Below are 24,802 nucleotides of genomic sequence, written 5' to 3' on the forward strand. Positions count from 1 at the left end.
TATTTACTCAATGTTTTATTTCCTAGTATTGACTCTTACTATCATTACAGAAAAATCTTCTACAGAAATTACTCTCAAAGGATCCCAAGAAACGACCTAACACATTGAAAATACTGAAGACTTTGAAGGAGTGGAATAATATTGCAGAGAAAAAGAAATGGAATACATGTTAGATACTTAAAAAAGTATCCTTCTTCTGATACTCCATTTTCCTATAACTGTCTAAAGTCTGCTTGGGAATATTAATGGTATTTATCTTCTATTTTCCTTTCTCCCTTAATTTTTTGCCACATTTGCAGAAAGGTTTGCATTTTTTCTTACTTCAAAAACATTCTTATATTTGCCTTCCCCTCGCTCATCTCCTTATTATGAAGATGGGGGGAAAAATGCCTCAAATTTTCTTTTTCATACCAATTAGTTAATCAATTAATGAATGACTATTTATTGAATACCCGCTGTTTCTAGGCCAAAAAGATATAAGATCTATCTCTGTCCAAAATAGCTAACAATCCAGCTGGAGAAATATGGTAACCATGAAAAGATAAGTATAATCACTTTGGAAAGCAATTTGGTATCATCTAGCAAAGTTACATGTATATTGCCATTCCTGAAAAGCCATCAGTTCCATTGCTACATACATGTGCACAGGAATGTTCATAGAAATGCCGTTTATTATAGTCAAAGGAACAGGAAACAACGCTAATGTGCACCAGAAGAAGAATGGATACATAAATTGTATTCACACACTGGAATACTATATAGTGTTTTATAGTGAAAATGAAGGAATTACAGCTAAATGCTGTAACTAAATGCATGTAACTAACATGCCACATCTCTCAGGAACATAATATTAAGCAAACAAAGCAGATTGCAGAAAATACTGTATAAAGTTCAAGAACATGCTACGTGAAATGTGTGCTTAGGTATTCAAACAAATGTGGTAAAACAATAAAGGGAAGGAAAGGATTGAGAACTATTATTAGATTCTGATAGTGATTGGCTCTGAGGAGGGATGGGAGTGATGTGATTGGAGAAACGGACTTCTGAGGTAACAGTTAACTTTCTTTTCTTACACTGGCTGTTGAGTCCACTAGTGTTTACTGCATAATTATTCTATTTCTCTTAAATACATTTTGTACCTATTATAACAGACACTTTAAAGAGATGATAACTATGCTGTAAGACAGTAGCTGAGCATAGAAAACAATCAGTCTGGAGGGGTGAGATCACTCTATGCTGAGGACCCATGGCACAGGGCTTAGAAGTGACACTCCAGTGAGACTTCCCAGTATGTGAAGGATTTAGATGAATAGAGAGGAGAACATTTGGGCAGTATGGGCAAGGGGCATGGCATGCGTTCTGGAAAAGATAGATTTGAGGAACATTGGGTATACTAGTTTGTTTCCTTGAATTGCTGTAGGGAATGCCGGAAAATAATATGAGCTGTATATTGGAAGAACCTGAGGGTTCCTTTAAGCTTTATAGCAGCCAACTACCGTTCTAGAATTGTCGTATAATTTTACAATTTTTAAAATGAGCCAAATTTAGGCTTAGCAGAAGAATCATAGTAATAGATAATATTTTTGTGAAGGCTTATAGCAATTTCTAAAAAGTGTTACTAAAAGCATTTAATATGGTCTTCAACTCCCATGCAGTATTTGATTAAGGCAAGGTTGATCAATGGATACTAAAATTATTGGTTGAAAAGGCGTTGGGAAACAGGAGCCTCAAAAGGATTTAAATATAGTCCGACAGATGATTACAAAGGGGAAAATGTATCTTTAAAATGGAAAGCTCTTATCACCACAATAATAAAGTAATTAAATTTAGTATCACTGAAAGTGGAAGAACCTAACATCATGACCTTCCTGATGTGATGTAAGAATTATACACTATCACCTATTTAGTTTTCTTGCCCAAAGTGTTTAACTGGAATTTAATCATGAGGAAATGATTAGACAAATCCTGAAAGAAGTCATTTGATAAGGTAATTAACTTGGATTTCTCAAAAAGTCAGTATCATGAAAAAAAAAAAAAGTAGGGGAATTCTTCTAAATACAGAGAGACTAGAAACATATAATGACCAAATGCAATGACCAAATGCAATGCTTGAATCTTGATTGTATACTGGATATAAAAAAAAAGAAAAACCCAGAAAATAGCTATAAAAGACATTTTTCAGGTAATTGAGAACATTTGAATATAGACTGCATATTAAATGATGTTATAGAATAATTGATAATTTTCTTAGGTGTGATAATGATATTATGGTCATGCCAGAAAATGTCTTATTCCTAGGCAATGCATGCAGAAATACTTAGGGGTGAAGTGGCATGACATATGCAACTTCCAAATGTTCAGCAAAAATCAATGATAATACATATATATATAGGAAGATAGTACATATATATATAGAAAGAGAGAGAGGAAATGTGGCAAAATGTTAACAATTGAAAAATTGATAAATCTAGGTGGACAATATAGAAGTGTTTTTTTGTATTATTCTTGGAGCTTTTCTGTAGGTTTGAAATTTTTCTGGGTGGAGAGAAATCTTTTTTAAGAAACTGATATTATCTGGATTTGATGAATAAGGCTAAACTCAAAAGAAAAACCAATGAATGTGGCAAATTAGTGTGAATGTGGCCTTATTTTTACCTTCTTTCATTTTTTAAATTTAAGTATAGTTGATTTGCATTATTATATTAGTTTCAAGTGTACAACATAGTGATTGAATACTTTTATATATCCTTCTCTCACTTTAATATTTCTACTACTATGAAGTAAATAAAGCATCCCTTGATGCTTTTATTTATTTGAGTATATATTTTCTCAGCCTCAAAACTATAGTAAATAAAAAGTATCCTCAGGCTTCCCTGGTGGCGCAGTGGTTAAGAATCCGCGTGCCAATGCAGGGGACACGGGTTCAAGCCCTGGTCCGGGAAGGTCCCACATGCCGTGGAGCTACTAAGCCCATGCGCCACAACTACTGAGGCTGAGCTATAGAGCCCGCAAGCCACAACTACTGAGCCCGCGTGCCACAACTACTGAAGCCCACGTGCCTAGAGCCCAAGTTCCTCAACAAGAGAAGCCACCACAATGAGAAGCCCATGCACCGCAATGAAGAGTATCCCCCGCTCGCTACAACTAGAGAAAGCCTGCACACAGCAACAAAGACCCAACGCGGCCAAAATTAAATAAATTAAAAAAAAAAAGTACCCTCTTATCAGAGGAGGAGAGGGGCAAAGGCCAGGGACCTTATTTGCTAATTAAAACATACATACATGCAGAGATTTTGAAGAGCTATTGTGACCTAGCTGCTTCACTAGAAACAGAACTTCTAGGAAATTTTTATTACTAACCACACATATATTTTTTATTAAATGTGCACATATTTAACATAGGTACCTATATATGTAGCTTACTCAGAGCATGTATGTTATTTGTGTTAGGTATATTTAGTATAAATACACATATAGAGTGTGTGTGTTTGTGTGTATGGCCAGCTATATAATTTGTGGGACCCAATGCAAAATGAAAATGTGAGGCCCTTGTTCAAAAATTAACATGGGGCCTTATGCAACCACACAGGTTGCGTGTCTATGAAGTCAGACTTGCGTGTACATACACATGTGTATACACACATATATACGTACATGCACACCTATGTATGAAATGTTTAGAAGTCTAAAAGCAAGCTTTTCCCAGACTCCATCATCCAGTGTACCTACCTGAGAGAGAAACTCATAGCATCTATTTCCCACTTGAGTGTTCAGCATAGCTTGAGGTTCTTGGCATGCTAACTTTTTCATTATGAATATGGAATGATTTCAATATTATTCATATTTTAATACGTTTTTGTGTTAAAACATACACAAAAACAGACTAGAATAATGAAACTCTGTGTACTCATTACCCAGCTATCAATATTCTGTCTTTCCTGTTTCATTTACCCCTCCTTTTAAAAAATGTCTTTTGCTGGAGGATTTTAAATTTCAGGCATCGTATCATTTCACTTGTAAATACTTAAAGATGTATTTCTAACAGATCTTTTTAATTTTAACCAAACCACATCATTGTCACTCAACAAATTAATAAGATTTTCTTAACTATCATGTAATAATCAGCCTGTACTGAGTTTTCGTATCTCAAAAATGTCTTTCTGTAGATTGTTTAAGTCAGGATCCAACATTTCATTTAGTTGGTATGTCTCTTTTACTCTATAACATCCACCTCGTTTTTAACTTCTTTCCTCTTGCCATTTATTTGAGGAAGGAGTAGGTCACATATCCTACAGAATTTCCTTCACTTAGGATTTGGCTGATGGTATCCCCATGGTGTCTAGTTAGATCTAGAAACTTGATTTGATTCTGTTCTGAAATTTTTTTCTGAGAATACTCCTAGGTGATGCTATATACCTTCTTTTGCTTCACTTCAGGAGGAACATGATGTCTGGTTGTTCTGCTTTCGGTGATTTTAAGTTTGGTCGGTGGCTTGTGGTGGTGTCATCTACTATGATCAGTCTTCCTTGTCAATCTTTCACCTAATGGTGTTAGCAGCCATTGATGATTATTGCCTGGATCCATTATTTCATTAGGGGTTGCAAAATAGTGATTTTTGGATTCTATCAAACCTCTCACATTTATCATCTGTGATTCTTCTATGAAGAACTTTCCCTAAAGTTGAATGGGACAGATGGGATAAATATTTATTAATTTTTAGAATGAAGTGGCATCCCAGTAACGTCCAAAGGTGACAAAGAGGTTTTTTTTTTTAGGCAGGAGTGTGATCCAACCTATACTTTGAAAGTGTTCAGACTGGGTTGGAGCAGGAAAAGACTATATTTGAAAGGTCAGAAGTCCGAGAGGCTAAGAGGGCCTGAACAATGGGAGGGGACAGAACCAAGAGGAGCTGGCAACTGACTGGATGTGAGGATTTAGGGAAATGTAAGCATCAGAGATTACCTCTAGGTTGGTTGGATGGTGAGTGCCAGGAGTATGATGCCATTAAAGAAGGTACAAATCTCAATCAAATTAACCCCGTCAAAGAGCCATGCATATTTCAGAGATATTTTGTCTCACACAGTTTTTAGTTAGAATTTAAGCCAATAGTGGGGCTGCTTTTCACATGTCAACAAGGTGAGGGGGAGCAGATTTGGGAGGTAAAACACTAGATCTCATTTGGAGATGCCAAGTTGGAGGTACTGCCATAAATTCAGGGGAGGGTGAAGAGCAGACTCTAGGAAATGCAGGAGAGGAACTTGAGAGAAGGGATGAACTGGAATCATACACAGAAGAGATGTGTATGTTATCTGGAGGTAAGCCCTGATGCTTAACTTTGAATCCAAGGGATTGCCCAGGGAGAGATTACATAGAGGAGAGGGCTCAGAAACAAAAGCACAGCAGACACCTCCATTTAGATATTTACTCTTTATATCATGTCAGTCCACTCCCTACGTCTGTGACCGTGAGCTATCCCAGTCACGACATGTCTTCAGGATGGTCACAGATGCAGGGACTACAGTTGATAGATGTACAGAGGCCCCACTGTTGGCTTACACTCTGACTAAAAACCGTGTAATGGGTGAAACTCTGAGGCAAATCAGATATCTCTCAAATATGTGTGGCTCTTGAGGGGTCAGTTTGATTGAGACCTGTATTGGTTTTCTAGGGCTGCTGTAACCAGTGACCACAAAACTGATGACTGAAAGTGACACACATTTATTCTCTTACAGTTCAGGAGGCCTGAAGTCTGAAATGGGTTTCACTGGGCTCAAGTCAAAGTGTTGGCAGGGCTGTGCTCCTCTGGGGGCTCCCGTTCTGCATCTCACATTCAGCATTACCTGAATAGGCCCCAGCCACACAGGTCTGTTCAGGGTCACCTCAATAGGCTTTTGTGCTCAGTGGCGCTCGGCTATGGTTTCTACCTGAAATTCCCTTCAATCTTTTTTTTAAGTAACAGCTTTATTGAGACATAATTCACATACCATAAAATTCACCCCATTTAAAGTATACAGTTCAATGGTGTTTAGTATATTCAGAGTTGTGCAACCATCACCACAATCAATTTTTAAACATTTTTGTCACTCCAAAAAGAAACCCTGTACCCATTAGCAGCCATTCCTCATCTTCCTCCAACTCTAGGCAACCACCAATCTACTTTCTATCTCCATAGACTTGCCTATTCTGGACATTTTGTGTAAATGGAATCATACAGTATGTGGTCTTTTTCACTTAGTATGTTTTCATCTGTGGTATAGCATGGATGGAAATTCCTTTCCCTTTTATTGCCAAATGATATTCAGTTATATGGATATATCACATTTAATTCACCTATTCATCAGCTGATGGACATTTAGGTTTCTACTTTCTGGCTAGTATGAATAATGTTGCAATGAATATTGGTGTATGAGTTTTATCTGGACATGGTTCCATTTCTCTTGGGTATAACTTAAGAGTGGAAATGCTGGGTCATATTGTAACGCCTTCCTCATAACTGCATATCAAAGTTATGCTGAAAGCCCAAATTCAGTGCTGCTACCATAGTGTTCTACCATCTCCCACTCGGAATGAAACTTCTCCCTAATACTTCAGTTATTTAGTTCTTCAGCATCGTACCTACCAGTTTGCTTTGGAGCTCAGTTATTCCTGCATGGGTGTTTCCCTCCTTGTAAATTTCTGGAAAGCAGGGACAGGCTCTCTCATTTTGATTTGCCCCAAGGCAGCAAGTGTATTACCCTGCATTTAAGCAGGAACTCTATAAGTGCTTTTGAATTAGTAGGGAATAAAAGTGTTAAGAATTTCATATACTTGATCCTGCAAAATGTGTCTAATACTAAATAATAATAATGTTCACTGTAAAATTTCAACAATTAAATGTTGATAAATAACAAAGTAAAGGTGGGTATGGTAAACCAATTTAGTATATTAAAGTCTATTTATTTTGAATTTTAAAAGCTCCAGTATTTTGGGTTTATAAGTAGGAAAATGAAACATTTTAGAAATTCTAGATAGGACTCTGAAAATAAACATAGTACAATATAAACAAAAGTAAATGACAACAAGTAAATTTCTGGCCTCTGGCCTGGAAATGCAGACCACAACTCTGGTGGACTTATGGGTTCCATCAAGGTTATTCCTACATTCACAGCATATTTGTTCACAGACATATTCAAAATACTCTAGGCCACTGGGCAGGTTGCCCTACAGTCAGTAAGAGGAGAAAAGGAAGCCAGTTCCTAACTCCATTCTGTCTGAAATTATCCACATGGCGTTGGGTCTGTCCAAATGAATGTTGGTTTGTTGGCTGAAATGACAGGAAAGGATGTGACTATAATTCCAAGAAGAAGATATACTTTGTTTTAGCTGTTAATACAATGTTACGATTTTTTTAAATGGAAAAAGTAACTATCAGTTTTATCCAACTATATAAGCTCCAATATTTTATATATGTATTTATAGTCATAAAACTCATAATTCAGTTTCCAGATGAAGAACTGAGGCCCAGAAGTTAACTACGTTTTCAAGCTCTGCTGCATTTTATTTATTTATTTATTTATTTATTTGATTGCATGGGGTCTTAGTTGAGGCAGGCAGCCTCCTTAGTTGTGGCATGTGAACTCTCAGTTGCGGCATGTGTGTGTTATCTAGTTCCCTGTCCAGGGCTCTAACCCCGGGCCCCTGTATTGGGAGTGTGGAGTCTTATCCACTGCGCCACCAGGAAGTCCCTCTGCTGCATTTTAGAATCAAGGGTAGTGATACACAGGCCACAGTGACCAATTACATCAGAATCTCTGGAGGTGGGACCTTTGTAATATCATGTTTTTTAAAGCTCCCCAAGTTAGACTTTAGAACAAGTGAACTAGGTCAAATTAGGTCAGAGGCTAATACAACTCATACCATTGATTATCTTAATTTGGGCAAGTGTAGGTTAGCTTCTGCTATGTTGTCAGGTATGTTGTTTATAATAAAAAGAGGCTGATCTCTTGCTCAATGCTACTGAAAGGTGAGCTGTAAAATTGTACAGATGAGGTCACAACTTGATCCGAAGAACAGTCATGCTCTAGTTTAACCTAGAGCACTAGTTCTCATCCACAGGTGATAATCAGACACATTCTTAGAACTTTAAAATAAATAGATATCCAGAAACTATCCTAGACTAGCTGAATCAAGTCACTAAGGGTGGCACCTGAGCTTGTGAACTTTAAAAAGTTCATGATTTTGATGCCCAAACTTAGATGGAGCTCTCTAGAGATGTGCCACATGGTATGTCTTTAGCTATATCTGGTTAAATTATAGGGAAGCAGAATTCAGCTTAAGACAGAAAAATAACTTTTAAAATGACTTAGAGCTACCCAGCAATGCAACGGTCCATTTTAAGGCAGTGAGCTCTCTGTGGCTGGAGGAATAAAGGCAGAGGTTGGATTACCACCTGCTAGGAATGTTGTCAAAGGGATTAAGAAGTTGGATCACCTGATATTTAAGGTTACTCCTAATTATTGTTTCTTTAGCCAAAATGGGCAATTGTTCACTTATAATGGATATACACATTGCTATGAAAACTCAACGATTTTACGGAATATCATCACTACTTTGTTTCTAAAACTGATTAGAATTAAGTACTATTAATGGATCCTTGCCTCTGACATTACTCTTATTGAGGGGAATACTTTTCCCCTCCTTCTCATGCTTGCATGAAGGGAACTTCTTGCTCCCTTCATGCAAGTGTGGGAACAAGCTCTGTGAACCTGTATTCATTCCGTCTCAACAGAGAGGTGTCTCATCTGATGAGTGATTTTGGGAAAAGGAACTGAGCATGTATGGCCCCACCCCTGAGGGGTTGGTTCTCTCACCTTGAAAGCTAATGGTCTCCTAATGCAAAGATGGGCTCTGTCCCTCTGAGGCAAGGTCGGCAGTTCTCTCTAACCAGGGAGATCTGGCAGGGAGCATGACTGGAGAACAAGTCAACTAGCTCTTTATTTCATTGATAATAAAGCTGATATTTTGATCTCTAACTCCTATGTCTTATTTCTCAATTTGTTCCAAAGTGAATAAGAGAGTTGGTGTCCTTAAATCCCATAAATGTCACAAAAGAGTCATAAATTGTAATTGCCCATGTCTATAATACTTGTGTTCTGAAATGGCTTTCCATTATGTTTTTGAAGCCAGTGAACAATTATATAGTACAAAGTACTTCTAATGTATAAAAACAATGAAACATATAAAGGCCCTCTTTCTTTACTGGTATCAAAAATTTGGAAATTCTAACTGCTCAACTGTCTATCTTTAGGAAACAATAACATTTGCCAAGCTTCTACTTTATTGAGAATAATCTTAGTCATGATCTGCAGAAGTTGGTCCTGGGCAATTTGAAGACAGGTCTTCTTTATCTGTAATTTATGTGAGGAAAAGGAACAATTAATACAAATTGCATAGTATACTATTCTAGAAAATTATTTCAACATGACATGTATTTTGTAGCTGTGTTTGCTTCTTACTCTGCTAAACAAACCAGGAAAAGATACAACAATAACTCAAAATTCTTCACCTCTCATGTACAAAGTCCTTAAATTCAAGTTAGCAAAGCTGACTTGGGCAAGTGTGTTAGTAAGAGAAAGCACTTGTGTCTGTTAAGACATTTGACACATTTTAAACCACTTCTTTCCTTACAATGAAGAAACAATGGAGTGGATTTCAACATTCTGATTTTTATGGTTCAGGCAGGGATAGTATTCTACCTAAATACAAAAAAATTAGTTCTAAAAATTTATTTTTCAGGTAGCTGAAGAGTCATGAAAAATAAAGCATGAAAAAAATTCAACATCCTCAAGTGATTAAAAACTCTATTTCTTTTGAAATAGAAGACTGAAAAATTCCCTTCTGCACATTCAGTTTCTGAAAAGTTAAAAGCACCTTTAATCAACCCTCAATTATTTCTCTGTCCACTATTTCTTTAAAGCATTCATCCAACATGGCCATTTGGAGGGAATAAAAAAATTTCCATTGTCTATGGGAAATGTGACTTACATAAAAAAATCAAAGCTAAAATCAATGTTTTGTGTTTGTACTCAATATTTTTAAAAAGTATAAAGTATCTTCTTACCATCATAGGCTGTTCCACACCAAATACAATACAGATGTTCTTCTCTTAAATAACTAGTCAATATTTGTAATTTTTCCAGTACCTAGGTATAGGATACAAGCATATTAATAGTTCACATTGAACAGAATCTTGGTTTTCGGGTCTCTCAGATCATGCTGAATTACCCTAAGGCCCTAAATCTTCTACTACACGCTCAACCAGTTAGGAGAGGTGTCAAGGGCAGAATATATTAGAACATGTCCCAGTTTACCAGTTACCCTATTTTCACATCTGTCAGACACAACAGAGACCCCTTGTTAACATTTCAACAATAGATCTTGGCTGGCTCTATTAGAATAAGCATCCTTTAAAGACCCCTTCTACTTTCAACAAATCTGGCTGAAACTGTCTCTCTCTACCACTAAAGTTCTCATCAATGGTCTCCCAGTTAAGTGGAACATATGGTTTTCAAATTGTGAACGTCTCCTACATACTCTTTTATACAAAGTAACCATAGAAATGTGTATTCTTTCCTTGAATAATCTCTACTTCCTTTGAATTGTGTTTTTTTGCTTTGTTTTGTTTGTGGGTGGGGGAGGGAGGTACTCAGAATCACTTCCAGGAGTTCAGCAGGAAACAAGGTAGAAATTAACATAAGTTACATTTGCGGCTAATCCATCATCCAAACTAAAACTGAGGTGAGAGGGTAGACTGAAGCTAACGGGGAAAATTATATTAAGTTTTGCTCTGGGGTTCATGAAATAAACCTGTAATGCAGTGGTTCTCAAGGGGTGATTTTTTCCCCTCGGGGGAAAATGTAGTAATGTCTGAAGACGTTTTCCGTTGTCACAAGGGGGAAGTGCAATGGACATCTGGTGGGTGGAGGCCACAGATGCTCTCAGATATCTCACAATGCACAGAACGGCCCCCGACAACAAACAACTGCCCAGTTCAAAATGTTAATCGTGCCAAGGCTGAGACAGCCGGCTTACGGAACTGGTCCCAACACATACACTTAAGTCTTCACTCTTATATTCATCTTCATCTTGTTCTTTTTCTTCCTCTTCCTCTTCTTCAGTTTCCTCTTCAAGCCTCAACCAGTACCATGCCTCCCTGGGAACCTGAATATTCTGAAAATGTAGAATTATTCCCAATTAAACACAGCTAAACATAACTCTATCACAAGTATACTCCTGTCAACATGAATTCATTCTCTCAATTAAATATTTACTGAGTGCTGCTTTAAGAGTAAAGCACTATGAACTATGGGGATGCAAAACCCAGTTAGAATACTGCCTCCCAGGTGCAGACAATCTAGTAGGGAAAAGAAGCTATGGGTATAAGTAGCTTAATGGGTATAAAATGATACATATCAGTGAGGAAATCTTAAGTATCACGACACATATTCAAAATAATGTCCTATGGAAATAGAGAAAAGAGAGATTGCTTCCAGCAATCTATTTACATATGAAGGGAATTTTACAAACATTTTTGAGACTTTTGTTTTTAATTGAAGGAAACTTTTTTATTCTTTTTTAAAAATATTTATTTATTTATTTTTTTGGCTGCATTGGGTCTTCGTTGCTGCGAGTGGGCTTTCTCTAGTTGCGGAGAGCGGGGGCTACTCTTCATTGCGGTGCGAGCGCTTCTCACTGCGGTGGCTTCTCTTGTTGAGGAGCACGGGCTCTAGGCACGCAGGCTTCAGTAGTTGTGGCTCACGGGCTCTAGAGCACAGGCTTAGTAATTGTGGCGCACGGGCTTAGTTGCTCTGCAGCATGTGGAATCTTCCCGGACCAGGGATTGAACCCATGTCCCCTGCAATGGCAGGCAGATTCTTAATCATTGCACCACCACGGAAGTCCCCATTTTTGAGACTTTATTTTATTTTATTTATTTATTTTGGCTGCGTTGGGTCTTCGTTGCTGCGGGCGGGCTTTCTCTAGTTGCGGCAAGCGGGGCTACTCTTCATTGTGGTGCGTGGGCTTCTCATTCCAGTGGCTTCTCGTTGAGGAGCACGGACTCTAGGCACGCAGGCTTCAGTAGTTGTGGCATGTGGGCTCAGTAGTTGTGGCTCGCAGGCTGCAGAGCACAGGCTCAGTAGTTGCGGTGCACGGGCTTAGTTGCTCTGCGGCATGTTGGTCTTCCCAGACCAGGGCTCGAACCCGTGTCCCCTGCATTGGCAGGTGGATTCTTAACCACTGTGCCACCAGGGAAGCCCCCCACTTTTATCTATCTATCTATCTATCTATTTATTTATGGCTGTGTTGGGTCTTTGTTGCTGCAGGCGGGCTTTCTCTAGTGGCAAGCGGGGCTACTCTTCATTGCGGTGCGCGGGCTTCTCATTGCGGTGGCTTCTCTTTGTTGTGGAGCACGGGCCCTAGAGCGTGCAGGCTTCAGTACTTGTAGCACACAGGCTCAGTGGTTGTGGCTCATGGGCTGTAGAGCACAGGCTCAGTAGTTGTGGAGCATGGGCTTAGTTGCTCTGCGGCATGTGGGATCTTCCCGGACCAGGGCTCGAACCCGTGTCCCCTGCATTGGCAGGTGGATTCTTAACCACTGCACCACCAGGGAAGTCCAAAGCCCTCCATTTTTGAGACTTTAAATGAAGTTATTTTATTTTGATGGTAATTGAACCATCAAAATAAAAAAGAAATGAAATCAAATCAAAAATTGAATTTTAAGAACCATTCAAATCTGAACTAGATAGTAGTCTACCATGATTTTACTAGTTAGAGACACATATGGTATTGGATATGGACTGAAAATAGGCTATTCTGGTTAACCGAATATCCTGGTGAACAGAATTTCCACACATAATAGCCCTGAGTAATCAATATTCAAATAAGTGGAGAACAGTTAAGTGTAAAAATGGTAATTTACCCATAGAGGATAATTCAGACTACTCAGGTTCCTGCAGAGAACAAGTCATTATTATGAGTATCAGTTATCATAGATCAATAATGCATCTTAAATGAAAGCTTTAGTGGGTAGATACACCAGGCTTGGAGTTCTCTCTTTCTCTCTCTCTTTTTAACAATAAAAATACACAGCAAATCACACTGGGTGCCAAAACACTTTACCAAACTGAAAGCAGGTAAAAGGCTTACCTTCTGAGTATCCAACTGTTGACAGGCTCTCTGGCTTCTTCTAAGATCTCCTTCTAGCTTCATTTCATCTTGCTTATTTTTAAGTCGCATTCTGATTCAAAGAAAAAAATAGTACACTAGAGGTCTGTGCTCTCTTCATCCATTTTATATGTCCAAGTACCAGAAAACATACCACAATAAAGAAAAGGTGAAACTATAAACTGCTAAAATACCGAAACTGTTCTGCAGCTCTTTCTTCAACTTCTTTTTTCATGTGAATCTTTCTTCTGTAGCTTTCCAATTTTTCCTCTGCTTTCCGTTTTAGTAATGCCTCATGACCAATGCCACTTTTTCCTGCTCAAACAGGAAACACTGATGAGAAAAGTACTGACTTTATATTTCAAAACATGACAACTTAAAATTTCTTTTTCTGGCCACACCTTGCGGCTTGTGGGTTCCTAGTTCCCCAACCAGGGATTGAACCCGAGCCCTAGGCAGTGAAAGCACCAAGTCCTAACTGTTGGACTCCCAGGGAATTCCCTAAATACTTACAGATTAAATGCAATTCTAATTTGAGTACAGTCACTCAAAATCATTTGATAAGAAGGATGGGAGAAAACACTAGAGATTTTTTTTAACCCAAACACATAATTTGATTTTTACAAAGATCATTGGTCTGATCTAATAAGATGGTAATACTATACACATTTTTTTCAAATTGGGAAAACAGTATCAACTGTCATACTTACATATAAATATGCTGAACAAATAAAGTATATATTTTTTCTCTTTAATTTGTCCAAAGTATTAAGAAAAACATTTAATGGACACATCTGTCTCAGGATACTTTTAGGACACTCAGTGGACAAAAATAGCTTTGTGTTGTTAATGGTTACAACACTTTTTCCCCTATTTTTATGATTAAAATTTTATTTTATACTGACTAAAACTTACTTGTATTTTTAGTTTAAAAGGTCTAGAAATTTAACTAAGAAACATTTTACTGAGGGTGTCTTATGATAAGAACTGTAACAGTACCACCATAAAAAAGTATTTATTAAGCAAATACATGTGCTAAATTTAAGTGTTAGTTGTTATTACTGGTAAATAGCCTCAAAAATAATTACATACCTGTTTTGACATTAAGAGGAATTGGTTCAACAATACCGTCTCCTAAAAAAAAAAAATAGAGAACAAAACACAAACTACTTTAGAAATTCTTCCTCAAACTACAGGCAGGTGCAGTATGCAACTTTATAATGTTCTATACTTATCCCCGTCAGTTTCAATGATACTCAAAACTGTAACTGAACATCAATGCTCTACAATCAACTACCACCCTTGCCTTCAAATACTTAGTCCTCGATAAGGCTGATCCACAGCCTGCAACGCCACCTCAAGGTAGGAAGGATTTTAAGAAGTGAAAACACTGATATATATCCAGGAGGGTGGGAGCCACAAGAGAGAGCAAAGCCTTTCGAGGTGAAGGTCAAAGCAATGACAATAAAGGAGAGGAGAGGAGATAAACAGCTTACAGAAGCTACTATACGTATATGGCCTCTATCTCTTAATAAGCAATCTCATTCCTAAAAGAGAGGTGAGAACTGAGCTTCTCCAGCTGAGGGGTCACTCAGGCAGCTGCCACAGGTACAGAGCAAGCAGGGCAGAGTCCTGCCATCATCTTCGATGTTGCTTCACTGTCCTTTGGGCCACTGTACTTCTTAACCCTTCTCTTGTCACCATTCTTAGCTGCTGCCTCCATTGTAAGCCTCGTCCATCCCACTTGTTAGCGCCTTTGAGGCCGAGCTGGGCAGATAAGCAGCTCTTGATGGCACATGTCTAAAGTGGATGTGGGAAGATGGAAGTTCTCCATAAGCTTGCCAGCAACAGTAAGAGCCTAGGAAGCTTAAGTTGTTTCAATTTCTGTGTAGAGGGACAGAGATTAAAGAGTCATCACTAGTACTCATCAATAAATTACAGCTGTTTATTTCTGGCTGTGACTCACCACTTTTGCCGAGGGCCTGACCACTTTTATATCCCATCTTCTGGAGCAAAGCAAATCCTTTGTTTTCACAGCCTAGTGCATTCTTCAGTCCAATGTCACGTCTCTCTTGTTCTTCTTCTTTTAAACTCTTCCGCTTATTTTTCAAATTAGCTTCCTGTTGCTTTTCTTCTTTTCTATGGGCTTCTCGGATTTGCCTCAGCATTGGCAAGCCTGGTCTGATATCTTCTCTGAAGAATGAGGGAAAAGGTTATTTTGGACCAGTACATGGAAGTTTCTCATAGCTTTGCCACTTACTCACTTGACATTACTTAATATTTCAGTGTTACCTCTAGGAGCATCTTTGTTAGAACATAACCAGTGTCCTTTGAGAATGGCTGTGTTAGTTAAAATGATGAAGGCTGGTACCATATTGTAAGAAACTAAAAGTACAGATTTGAAGAAATTAGAAATAGTAGGTTCAGACTAATTTTTCTAAGAGGTTGGCTATAATAAAAAGCAAAGCTGGACAGCAGGTATTAAGACGTGATGAGATGAAATGAAGTAAAACAGTAAATATCCTTGGAAGAGGGGAATAAAAAGAATCAAGGGCAGGAAAAAAACACCTAGCATTAAAAAGGAAGAAGAGATTTCTAGTATCTTTGTACTATAGGCATATAGGAAGTATTTCCATGAAGCAATAAGACTAACTTCCAACCTCACCTTTAAAATCAGTGGCATTGCTTAGGGCTTCCCTGGTGGCGCAGTGGTTGGGAGTCCGCCTGCCAATGCAGGGGACATGGGTTTGAGCCCTGGTCCGGTTGGATCCCACATGCCACGGAGCAACTGGGCCTGTGCACCACAGCTGCTGGGCCTGTGCTCTGGAGCTTGCATGCCACAACTACTGAACCCCACTCACCTGGAGCCCGTGCCCCGAAACGGGAGAGGCCACGGCAGTGAGAGGCCCACAAACTGCGGCGAGTAGTGGCCTCTGCTTACTGCAGCTGGAAGGGGGCTGCGCAGCAGCAAAGACCCAACGCAGCCAAAAATAAATAAATTAAATAAATAAATTTATAAAAAATAAAAATATATAAAATCAATGGCATTGCTGAAAAATCTCCACTAATGTCTTGCACATATCATTTCATGGAGTGTGCATATTTACTTACTGGACATTAATGAAGGAATCAGACATATAGTCCTCCTCTTCTGCCATTTTCAGCTTCATATGGCAAAACCATCTACAAATCAAATAGGATAAAGTAACGATTACTAATTTTCAGTTTACCAAAATGGAAATAAACCTGTATGCGTTCCCAGCCATGACCTTTCTCTAGAGCTCTACTCCATATTCAAGTGTCCTTTTGACATCCTTCTGGGTGGAGCTCTCAAACTCAATAATCCAAACAACTCATTCTCTTCCCCCTCCCAAGACCTCCTTCATCCCTGTATTTCCAAATTAACGTCACCACTATCTCCCCCTTCCTGACCTCTTATAAACCTCTGTCAACTCTTCCTCCGTATTATCCCCCATAGGCATTTTTTCCTATAGTTGTGACCACTGCTTTCGTTCAGGCATTTTTTTCTCACCTGAACTATTACAACTGCTTCCTAATTGGTCTCATTGCCTTTGGCCTCTCCTCCTCCAACCCATCCTCTAGAACCTCTCCAGAGTGGTTTTTTAAAAACATGTCAGGGCATGTTACAGTTTCAAATCCTTCGTAAACTTTACCCTGTGGGCAGTGGAGGAACCATCATTTTCACATGGTAGCCAGAGAGATCCTTCATAATCTGACCTCTGACTCTCCTCTAGGACTCATTAGTCATGCCACATGGTCTCTCTCATTGCCCTCTGAACACACCACAGACAGTTCCCTCCTCCTAGGCCTAGGCTACCCTCCTTCACAAAAGCCTGTCCTGACCACTTCAGGCCTCTCTCCACAGCACTTTATGTTCAAGCTGTTCATTTGTAACTTGATATAGTTAACGCTTCACTTATGTGGAAACACTTTTGAGGACAGTTTCTATCCAAAGTAGTTAAAATCATGTAATTATAAAGTACACTTCAAACTTTACTGTGTATATGAATTGCCCTGGGATCTTCTTAAAATGCAGAGTCTGATTCTGAGCTGGAGCTTGAGGTCCTGCATTTCTAACAGGCGCCCAGGTGCTGTCAATGCTGCTGGTCCAGTTCCTGGATACAAAAGTGGAGTCACTTGTTGCAGTGCACATATGCTGTTTTGGCCTGCTCACCATCCTTCCCTTTGGAAACCCGGCCTTCTGCCCTCCTTGTGGTTCTAGTGGAAGGTGGCAATCTTAGTACCATATACTCTCTTGGGCACAAGATGGCCAGTTATAGTACCTTATGTCCTAGCAAAGGCGAGGGGATGACCTAAACAGGGCAAGTAAGCATCTCTTTCCCTAATGATACGAATATATGGATCGCAGGGAAAAGAAGCTCTCTTTGTTGGGGTTTCTAAACTGGAAGTATGTGAAGCTGGGCTGTGGATGGCCATCTTCTTGGTCATTCGAAGAGATCCTGTTCTGCAGAATGAAGCCAGATAGAGACAGGCCTAAAGGCAATGAGTCTCCAACCCTAGTTCTCAAGGCCCTGATTCCTGCAGCTCTTTCTTTAATGCTATGACCTCCCATTCTTCCCAGCTACATAGGCTGATAAGTTTCCTCATTATTTAAGCTTGTTTGAACAGGGGTTCTGTCAACTGTAACCAAGAGTCTGGACAATTACATTGGATGAAAACAGTATTACTGTACTGGTTTTTATATTTTTAATGTATATCTTCCCAACTAGGCTGTAAACCACAAAGATAAGTCCCCTGTATACCCTCTGCCTACCACTGTGTCCCAAACATCATAAATCCTCAGTGTTTAGCTATGATGAGGATAAGAAGGGTCTTTAATTATATTTCTGATTTTGTAGTAACGGAATACTTTCTTCCTGTGTCGCCGTGTCTTCTTTTTTAAAAATCTTCTTGTAAATCTATCAATACAGAAAACTGCATAAAATAAATGTGTAGCTTAGTGCATTTTTATGAGGCAAACACTCTTGTAACCATGTGGTAGCCTCCAAGATGGCCCCCAGTGATTTTTACCTCTTGGTTTTCAACATCCTTCCACAGTGAACGGGTTGACTTATGTAACCAACAGAATATTGAAGAAATGGTGGAGTGTGACTTCTTGGTCACAAAAGACACTACAGCTCTTAGATCACTCTAACTCTGAAGTTAGTTAGATCACTCCCTCTGAAGGAAGTCAGCTGTTATATAGTAAGGATATTTAAGCAGATCTATGGAGAAGTCCACGCAGGAGGAACTGAGGCCTCCTGTTGACAACAAGCACAAACTTGGGAGTGACATGAGTGAGTCACCTTGGAAATGGATCCTCCAGCCCCAGTCAAGCCTTCAGATGCTCACTGTGGGCTGGCATCTTCCCTACAACTTCTTTTTTTAATTTTAATTTTTTGATTGTTTATTACTTTTTGGCCGCGTGGTGCGGCATGTGGGAGCTTAGTTCCCCAAGCAGGGATCGAACCCACGCCCCCTGCACTGGAAGCACAGAGTCTTAACCACTGGACCACCAGGGAAGTCCCCATTACAACTTCTTAAATTCCAAGCTAAGTTAAACCACTAACAAACTCCTGACCCACAGAAACTGTGAGATAATAAACGATTATAGTTATTTCAAGTTGCTAAACTTGAATAATTTGTTCTACAGCAAAAGATAATAGAAATCATCACCCATATCAGCAGATAGAACCTTGTCAGCCCCCCAGAAGCCCTCCCTGTCCCCTACCCTATCACACGCCTTCCAGTCACTTCCTTTTCCTTATGGTTTCATCACCCACACATGCATCCTTAAACATTACAGCTTAGTTTTGCCTAATTTTCCTTTTATTATAATAGAATAAGTTAAAAGTATGTAAGATTATATCCAGCACTTGTGGTAATTCACCCACTGTCTCTAAACCTCAGATTCTTCATTTGTAATAACAGTATTTTTATATATAATGATCTAGCACCTACCGAGTGTATCAAACATTTTTATCCCATTTAATTACCATTAACCACTCTGTAAGGTACGGACAGTTAGTCCTGCTTTAATTAAGACTCAGTATGGCTAAATGACTTGCTCAACACCACAAAAAATCCAGGTCTCAGAGCTCTTTCTACTGCAAATAGGATTCGATTATTTTTAAGGGAACTACTTAGCTCTAAAGTGCTATGCAGAGGGGTTACAGGTTTTTTAAACCCCCTTTTTATGGGTACACTATACTTTAGCATCATCTGTTCCCATAAGGATAAGGATAAACTTCACAAGGTGATAATCCTGGCAGAATGACGGTGGCTTGGATCACAGTGACAGCAGTGTAAGTGGTGAGAAATGATCGGATTCTGGGTATATTCTGAAGATAGAGGTAACGGGATTTGCTGCTGGATTGGCGGCGGGGTGGGAAAGATCGATGTCAAGGATTACTAAAAGGCTTTTGGTCTGAATACCTGGAAGAATGGAGTTACCAGTTTTTGAGAGCGGTTAGACTGTAGCATCAGGTTTTGTTTTTGTTTTGTTTTTTGGCAGATAGTGGACAGGGAGGTGGCAATAAGAGTGCTGCTTCACATGTACTGAGAGTCCCATTACACATCCAAGTGGAGAGATGGACTAAGTAGTTGGATGTACAGTAGAAAGGTGACAAGAAGCGCGTCAGACCCAAACACTCCTCTCAGGGGCCGCTGATCCCTTCCCTGTCGCGCCCCTCCCAGGTGCAAGCGTGCCACAGACGCGACCACTCACGGGTGGGAATATTGGTGATGGTGTGATGGTAGTCACAGCCAGTGCACAGATCACTGCCCTTCATCATTTCACCAGGCGCCCACAGCTCCTTACCTGGCAGCTGTACTCTCCCCAGGCCAGCTCGCGAAAGCTAGCGCTGCGCAGACGCTCACCAACCTGGGCGGGACCTCTGGGCCTTCGCTCCCACCTGAGTTTCCGCGGCCAGTGTCAATTGGAAATCGGAGGCAGGCGGGGACAGGCGGACGTGGTTACGTGCGCTTGCGCAGGATCAGCCTTCCGCGCACGCGCTCTCCTCGCGCTTCCGGCTGGGAGAAGTGTGGGAGGCGGGGCATCGGGGTCCCTTAGCGGCTTCTTCTAGACGCGGAGCTCGGCTCGTCTACCTTTGCCAGACTAGGAGGTAAGGCCGACCCGTCCGCCACCGTAGCGTGCACGTTGACACACATACACGCACACACGCGCGCGCACACACACCAAGGCCCCCACTAGGTTGTCAGAGGTCTGGGGACGGAATTCGAGTTCGTAATGAACATTTGCCCTTTTCAGGCGCCGGACTTGGTTCCGAGTTGCCGCCTCCTGGGGTTGACAGACCGGGTGACCCGGCCGAGGCCTGAGACGGCCTCGGGCCCGGCGCTGCGCTGCCTTCCTCCAGATAGCCGGTTTACCCGGACCTGCAGTGCGCGCGGCCTCTGCCAGCTGCGTTCCTGGACCGCCCGGCGTTGTAGCTGAAGCTTCGGCCGCGGGGACCTGGCCTCCCGCCGCCACCTCATCCCCGTAGGAAGACTCTCGGAGCCTTCCAGTGTGGGATCTGTCTGCTGGGACGTTTTGACCTCCTCCTGGGGCAGGTGCAGCAGGGGAAGCGGAAGGGTGCTGTGCACCGAGCAGTGGAAGAGGAAAAGGAGGATGGGTTGTCAGGCCCGGCTGGTGTTCGATCTCGGTGCTTCAGTTTTCCCGTTTATGGAATGGGTTAATGACGTATTTTGCTAGGCATTTTCCTTCTGGAATAATGCCTTATTTGCAATATTTATCTTAATTTTCCGTTGAACCCATTCTTCATTCTTCCTCACCAAGCATGACTTTCCTTTGTTTTTGTTTGCACCCTTATCCTTTAAAATTAGGTTCTCAGGTTTTGCCTCAAGGAAGTTATGTAAGTTTCCTCCAAATGAAATGAGAAGTAAAGCCTTATTTTTCATTTCTTAGTGATTACATTTGTTAAGTTTGACTTTTAATATTAACAAGTTCTTACAAGTATTTTAAAATTGTTTATTTAAGGTGTGAAATTAAAACTTCAGTAATGGAGTTAGCCCACAGTTTATTGCTGAATGAAGACGCTTTGGCTCAAATCACTGAAGCGAAGAGACCAGTTTTTATCTTTGAATGGTTGCGATTTCTTGATAAAGTCTTGGTTGCTGCCAACAAGGTATGGTATTACTTTTTTTTCTAGTTGGGTTAACATATATAAAGACTATTATGTGTACATGATTTGTAAGAAAACACATTATGTTTTGGAGATTGTAGGTCATTTGTGGAACTTGAGAATATTACACTGTACTGTAGTAAGAATTTGTCTGTCCTTTTCTATCCTGTGGCAAAACCCAAACCTCGTTTAAATCCAGCTTATTGCCTGGATAGAGACTTTATGTTTCTACCTGGACATCTGAATATGAGTGGAGAAAAACATGATTATATGACTGCTGTCACTTCTTTTTTTTAAATAAACTTATTTATTTTTAATTTTTATTTTTGGTTGCGTTGGGTCTTGCACGGGCTTCTCATTGCAGTGGCTTCTCTTGTTGCAGAGCATGGGCTCTAGGTGCACGGGCTTCAGTAGTTGTGGCACACAGGCTTCAGTAGTTGTGGCACACGGGCTAAGTAGTTGTGACACACGAGCTCTAGAGCTCAGGCTCAGTAGTTGTGGCACTCGGGCTCAGTGGTTGTGGCTCGCGGGCTCTAGAGCAAGGCTCAGTAGTTGTGGCGCATGGGCTTAGTTGCTCCGCGGCACGTGGGGTCTTCGCGGACCAGGGCTTGAACCCGTGTCCCCTGCATTGGCAGGCAGATTCTTAACCACTGTGCCACCAGGGAAGCCCTGACTGCTGTCACTTTAAATTCATTATCTCCAACATCAAGTGGTCCCTCAGTGCTGTGTAGCAATTCCAGTATCTTCACTTGTCTCTCTGAAGAGTTAATAATAGGCTTTTCTTTCTTTTTCCTTCTTCCTTCACAATCTTTTCACCCAAGTTACTTTTCATTATTTGTGTGTTTATTTTCTGTCCTTAAAATTAGATGCTGTCTTTAAAATTAGATGCTTTCTTCAAACATCTGAGGAAAATTTGGCAGTCTGCTCAAATTTTAGAGTGAGTAGTAAAAGTTTTCTAGTCAGGGTGAAGTGTGCTTCGCCATAGACTAGTCCAATTCTTTGAGGAACCCCTTTAGGTTTTTCTGAGCTAGTCATTCCCTATAAGAGACTTTTTTACTCTAGTGTCCTAGGGTACATGACTAGCTGCCTAGGTTCTAGGATTTGGGGGAGAAGGCTGGGGACTTCAACATTCAGTGTCTAAACTTTTACTTAATCCCCCTGTTTTCAGTGCAGTTTTCCCAGCCCACAGTTGTGCCCGAGCTCACTGAGTTCAGGATGGAGGAGAGAGATGTGGGAGTCTTACGGCTTCTTAAATAGACTCTCAACCATTCCTTCCATTTCTAGGCACAACTTTACTGTCTCTTCCATAAGCATTTGGGGCCTCAAAACAAGAGCAACAACGAACAAACATGAGCTTTTCAGGAGTCCTCTGTTGGAAGCTGGGGCTCTTCTTAACTTTCCATATTGAGGATACCTGGCTTCTATATTTTGCATTGATTCTTTTTCTGTTTTCTTTGCCCTTTTATATTGGTGCTTTTTTTTTGGTTGCCCTTTAGTATACTTTTAGTTTCTGGAGAGACAGAGTTAATGCATGGATTCATTTACAGTCTTTAACTAGAAGTTTCTGTTTTCTCTTAAACCCACTCCAGCTGGGTATTTGTTGCCTCCATTACACTGAAACAGATCTTGTATTGCCCAAACCAACAGTCAGTATTCTGTTTTAATGGAGCTGTCAGCAGCTTTTGACATAGCTGATCCTCTATCTTAAAGCACAAAATATCTTTTTTTGTTGTGAAATTGAAAAATACAAAAGAGTATATAAAAAGTATATCCAAATTATGAAGCATAATAATATGAACATCTGTACACCCTTTACCCAAATTAAAAAATAAATTGTTATCATTACTGTTGATGCACAGTTGGTGTGAAGTTTTTCCTATTTGTGGTTCCCAAGACACTATTTGCTTTTAATTCTACTCCTGCTTCACTAGTTATTCCTCATTCTCTTTTGCTGGCTCTTTCTCAGTCCTGGGCACTCTTTTTTTATTTTTATTTTTTAAAAAAAACCCATCTTAATCCTTCAGTGATATCATCTAATCTCATGATTTTTACTGCCATCTATGTAGTAATGATTACCGGATATCCAACTAGCTACTCCACCTCTTTCTCTTGAATATCTAAACAGCATCTCAAAGTTAACATATTTAAAACTAAGTTCTTGATTTCACTGTCTCAAACCTATCCTTGCCCCAGTGCTTTCTATCTCAGGAAATGACCGTATAATCCTGGTTGCTCAGGTCATAAATCTTAGAGCCATTCTTCACTTCCTTCTTTTTCTCAAACTCCACATCATATTTATCCGCAAATCATATTGGTTCTCTCCCCTAAATATATCCAGAATTCAATTACTTCACATTATTTCCATTGTTACCACCCTCATTTCTTGTCGGATTATTGCCACAACTTAAGTGCTCACCGTGCTTCCAGCCATGTACCTTGTAGAGTATCCTCAGCTCAATAGTCAGAAAAACCCTGTTAAAGCATTTAATCGTGTCCCTCCTCTGCCTCAGACTCTCACTGAGAATAAAATACAAAGTTCTTACAGTGGTGTATGAGGCATTGCATGACCTGCTCCCTTCTATCATTCTGACTTCATCTCCTGCTACTTCCTCTGTCTTATTTTGCTCCGGCCACACTGGCTTCTTGCTGTCCTCAAGCATGCTGAGTATGCTCCCACCTCAAGGCCCTTGTACTTGTTGCCTGCCTGGAATGTTCTTCTCCCAGATATCTGCATAACTCACATCTTCACTTCTTTTCAGAGATGCCTTTTTCTTACTAATCTGTATAAAACAGGAAGAACTCACAGTATTCATTTGTTTATTTGGTAAACTCTGTTTCTCCCCATTAGAATGTAAATTTCATGAGGGCAGAGACTGTCTATTGTAATCACTCTTGCATTTGCACCCCAGTACCTAGAATAGTGCATGGCATATAAGTGTACAGTAAGTATTTCTTTAATGGATGGATGAATTCCCAGCATTGATTACGAGTAGATCTGAATATTTCTTCTGTTGCCTAGAGCTCTTCAGAGTTTCTTTTGGTTTCCTTTACTGACCTATAACTCTATGAACTACTGACTTTGCTTTTACAGGGGACCCTAGCTGAGTTCTAAGATGTCAATTGTCCATACACCCAATATTTTACATCCTTTGACTGACTGTTGGTTTTAATTTTTAATAAGTCAGCATGGAAACTTTTTGGATATAGAGTAGTCACTTTTATTGGCAGCTAACTTTGTGGAATTGGAGGAGAATGAGGAGAATATTTAATCTAGGAAAGAATGGTTCATTTTTTTACTGAACTCTTCCTTATCTTGAAAATTCTCATTTATGGTTTTATACCTAAAGTAATATAGATTTTAATTATTAGAGTGCCTTAACTGTTAAGTATTTTTAAATTTTCACTAAAAGATAACAAAATTATGTATAAGAAAAAAAC

The 24,802-nt window shown here is 39.9% G+C and overlaps 3 protein-coding genes across 17 annotated transcripts in view; 2 read left to right on the forward strand and 1 right to left on the reverse strand.

Moving 5' to 3' along the window:
- Positions 1–9,010, forward strand: part of EIF2AK2 (eukaryotic translation initiation factor 2 alpha kinase 2) — a 40,610-nt gene extending 31,600 nt beyond the window's left edge. For all 6 annotated transcript variants that reach the window (XM_019943087.3, XM_033838717.2, XM_033838716.2 and 3 more), the window contains one exon: positions 51–9,010. In XM_019943087.3, the coding sequence (XP_019798646.1) occupies positions 51–173 (123 nt within the window). In that variant the 3' untranslated portion in view covers positions 174–9,010. The remainder of the gene's footprint in view (positions 1–50) is intronic.
- On the reverse strand, positions 6,902–20,198 carry GPATCH11 (G-patch domain containing 11). 8 transcript variants are annotated; one of them, XR_012325852.1, is made up of 11 exons: positions 20,044–20,168; positions 17,221–17,338; positions 16,314–16,385; positions 15,169–15,395; positions 14,295–14,336; positions 13,397–13,517; positions 13,185–13,275; positions 11,091–11,207; positions 10,099–10,180; positions 8,849–9,385; positions 6,902–7,302 (listed from the first exon to the last, which is right to left on the reverse strand). XR_012325852.1 is itself a non-coding variant. In XM_019942866.3 (10 exons), exons 3-10 carry the CDS (start codon positions 16,370–16,372, stop codon positions 9,330–9,332), a joined length of 795 nt encoding a protein of 264 aa, XP_019798425.1. In that variant the 5' UTR covers positions 16,373–16,385; positions 17,207–17,338; positions 20,044–20,171; the 3' UTR covers positions 6,902–9,329. The 8 variants fall into 8 exon arrangements, 7 of the variants coding, with proteins under 7 accessions (XP_019798425.1, XP_033694611.1, XP_004322868.1 ...); XM_019942866.3 differs by having other exon boundaries at positions 6,902–9,385; positions 17,207–17,338; positions 20,044–20,171; XM_033838720.2 differs by having other exon boundaries at positions 6,902–9,385.
- Positions 20,199–20,254: 56 nt separating this feature from the next.
- HEATR5B (HEAT repeat containing 5B) overlaps positions 20,255–24,802 on the forward strand; it is an 86,760-nt gene continuing 82,212 nt past the window's right edge. The window contains exons 1-2 of one of the 3 annotated variants that reach the window (XM_019942859.3): positions 20,255–20,347; positions 21,220–21,367. In XM_019942859.3, the coding sequence (XP_019798418.2) occupies positions 21,242–21,367 (126 nt within the window). In that variant the 5' untranslated portion in view covers positions 20,255–20,347; positions 21,220–21,241. Of the gene's footprint in view, positions 20,348–21,076; positions 21,095–21,219; positions 21,368–24,802 lie in introns of those variants that run through there. The other 2 variants (XR_012325848.1, XM_019942858.3) reach the window with 2 other exon arrangements.

Source organism: Tursiops truncatus, chromosome 14 (genome assembly GCF_011762595.2).
Source record: "Tursiops truncatus isolate mTurTru1 chromosome 14, mTurTru1.mat.Y, whole genome shotgun sequence".
NCBI lineage: Eukaryota > Metazoa > Chordata > Mammalia > Artiodactyla > Delphinidae > Tursiops > Tursiops truncatus.

Bases quoted from the DNA above. Each gene is read 5' to 3' on its own strand.
- GPATCH11 (XM_033838720.2), bottom strand. From the start codon at position 17,294: ATGCAGGACCTCAAGCTCCAGCTCAGAATCAGACTCTGCATTTTAAGA. The intron at 14,337-15,168 runs GTGAGTCACAGC...TTTTTTTTTTAG, and splicing joins TCAGGCCCTCGGCAAAAGTG to GAGACGGTATTGTTGAACCA. The intron at 13,276-13,396 runs GTATTTTAGCAG...TCTTTGAATCAG, and splicing joins AGAGCTGCAGAACAGTTTCG to AATGCGACTTAAAAATAAGC.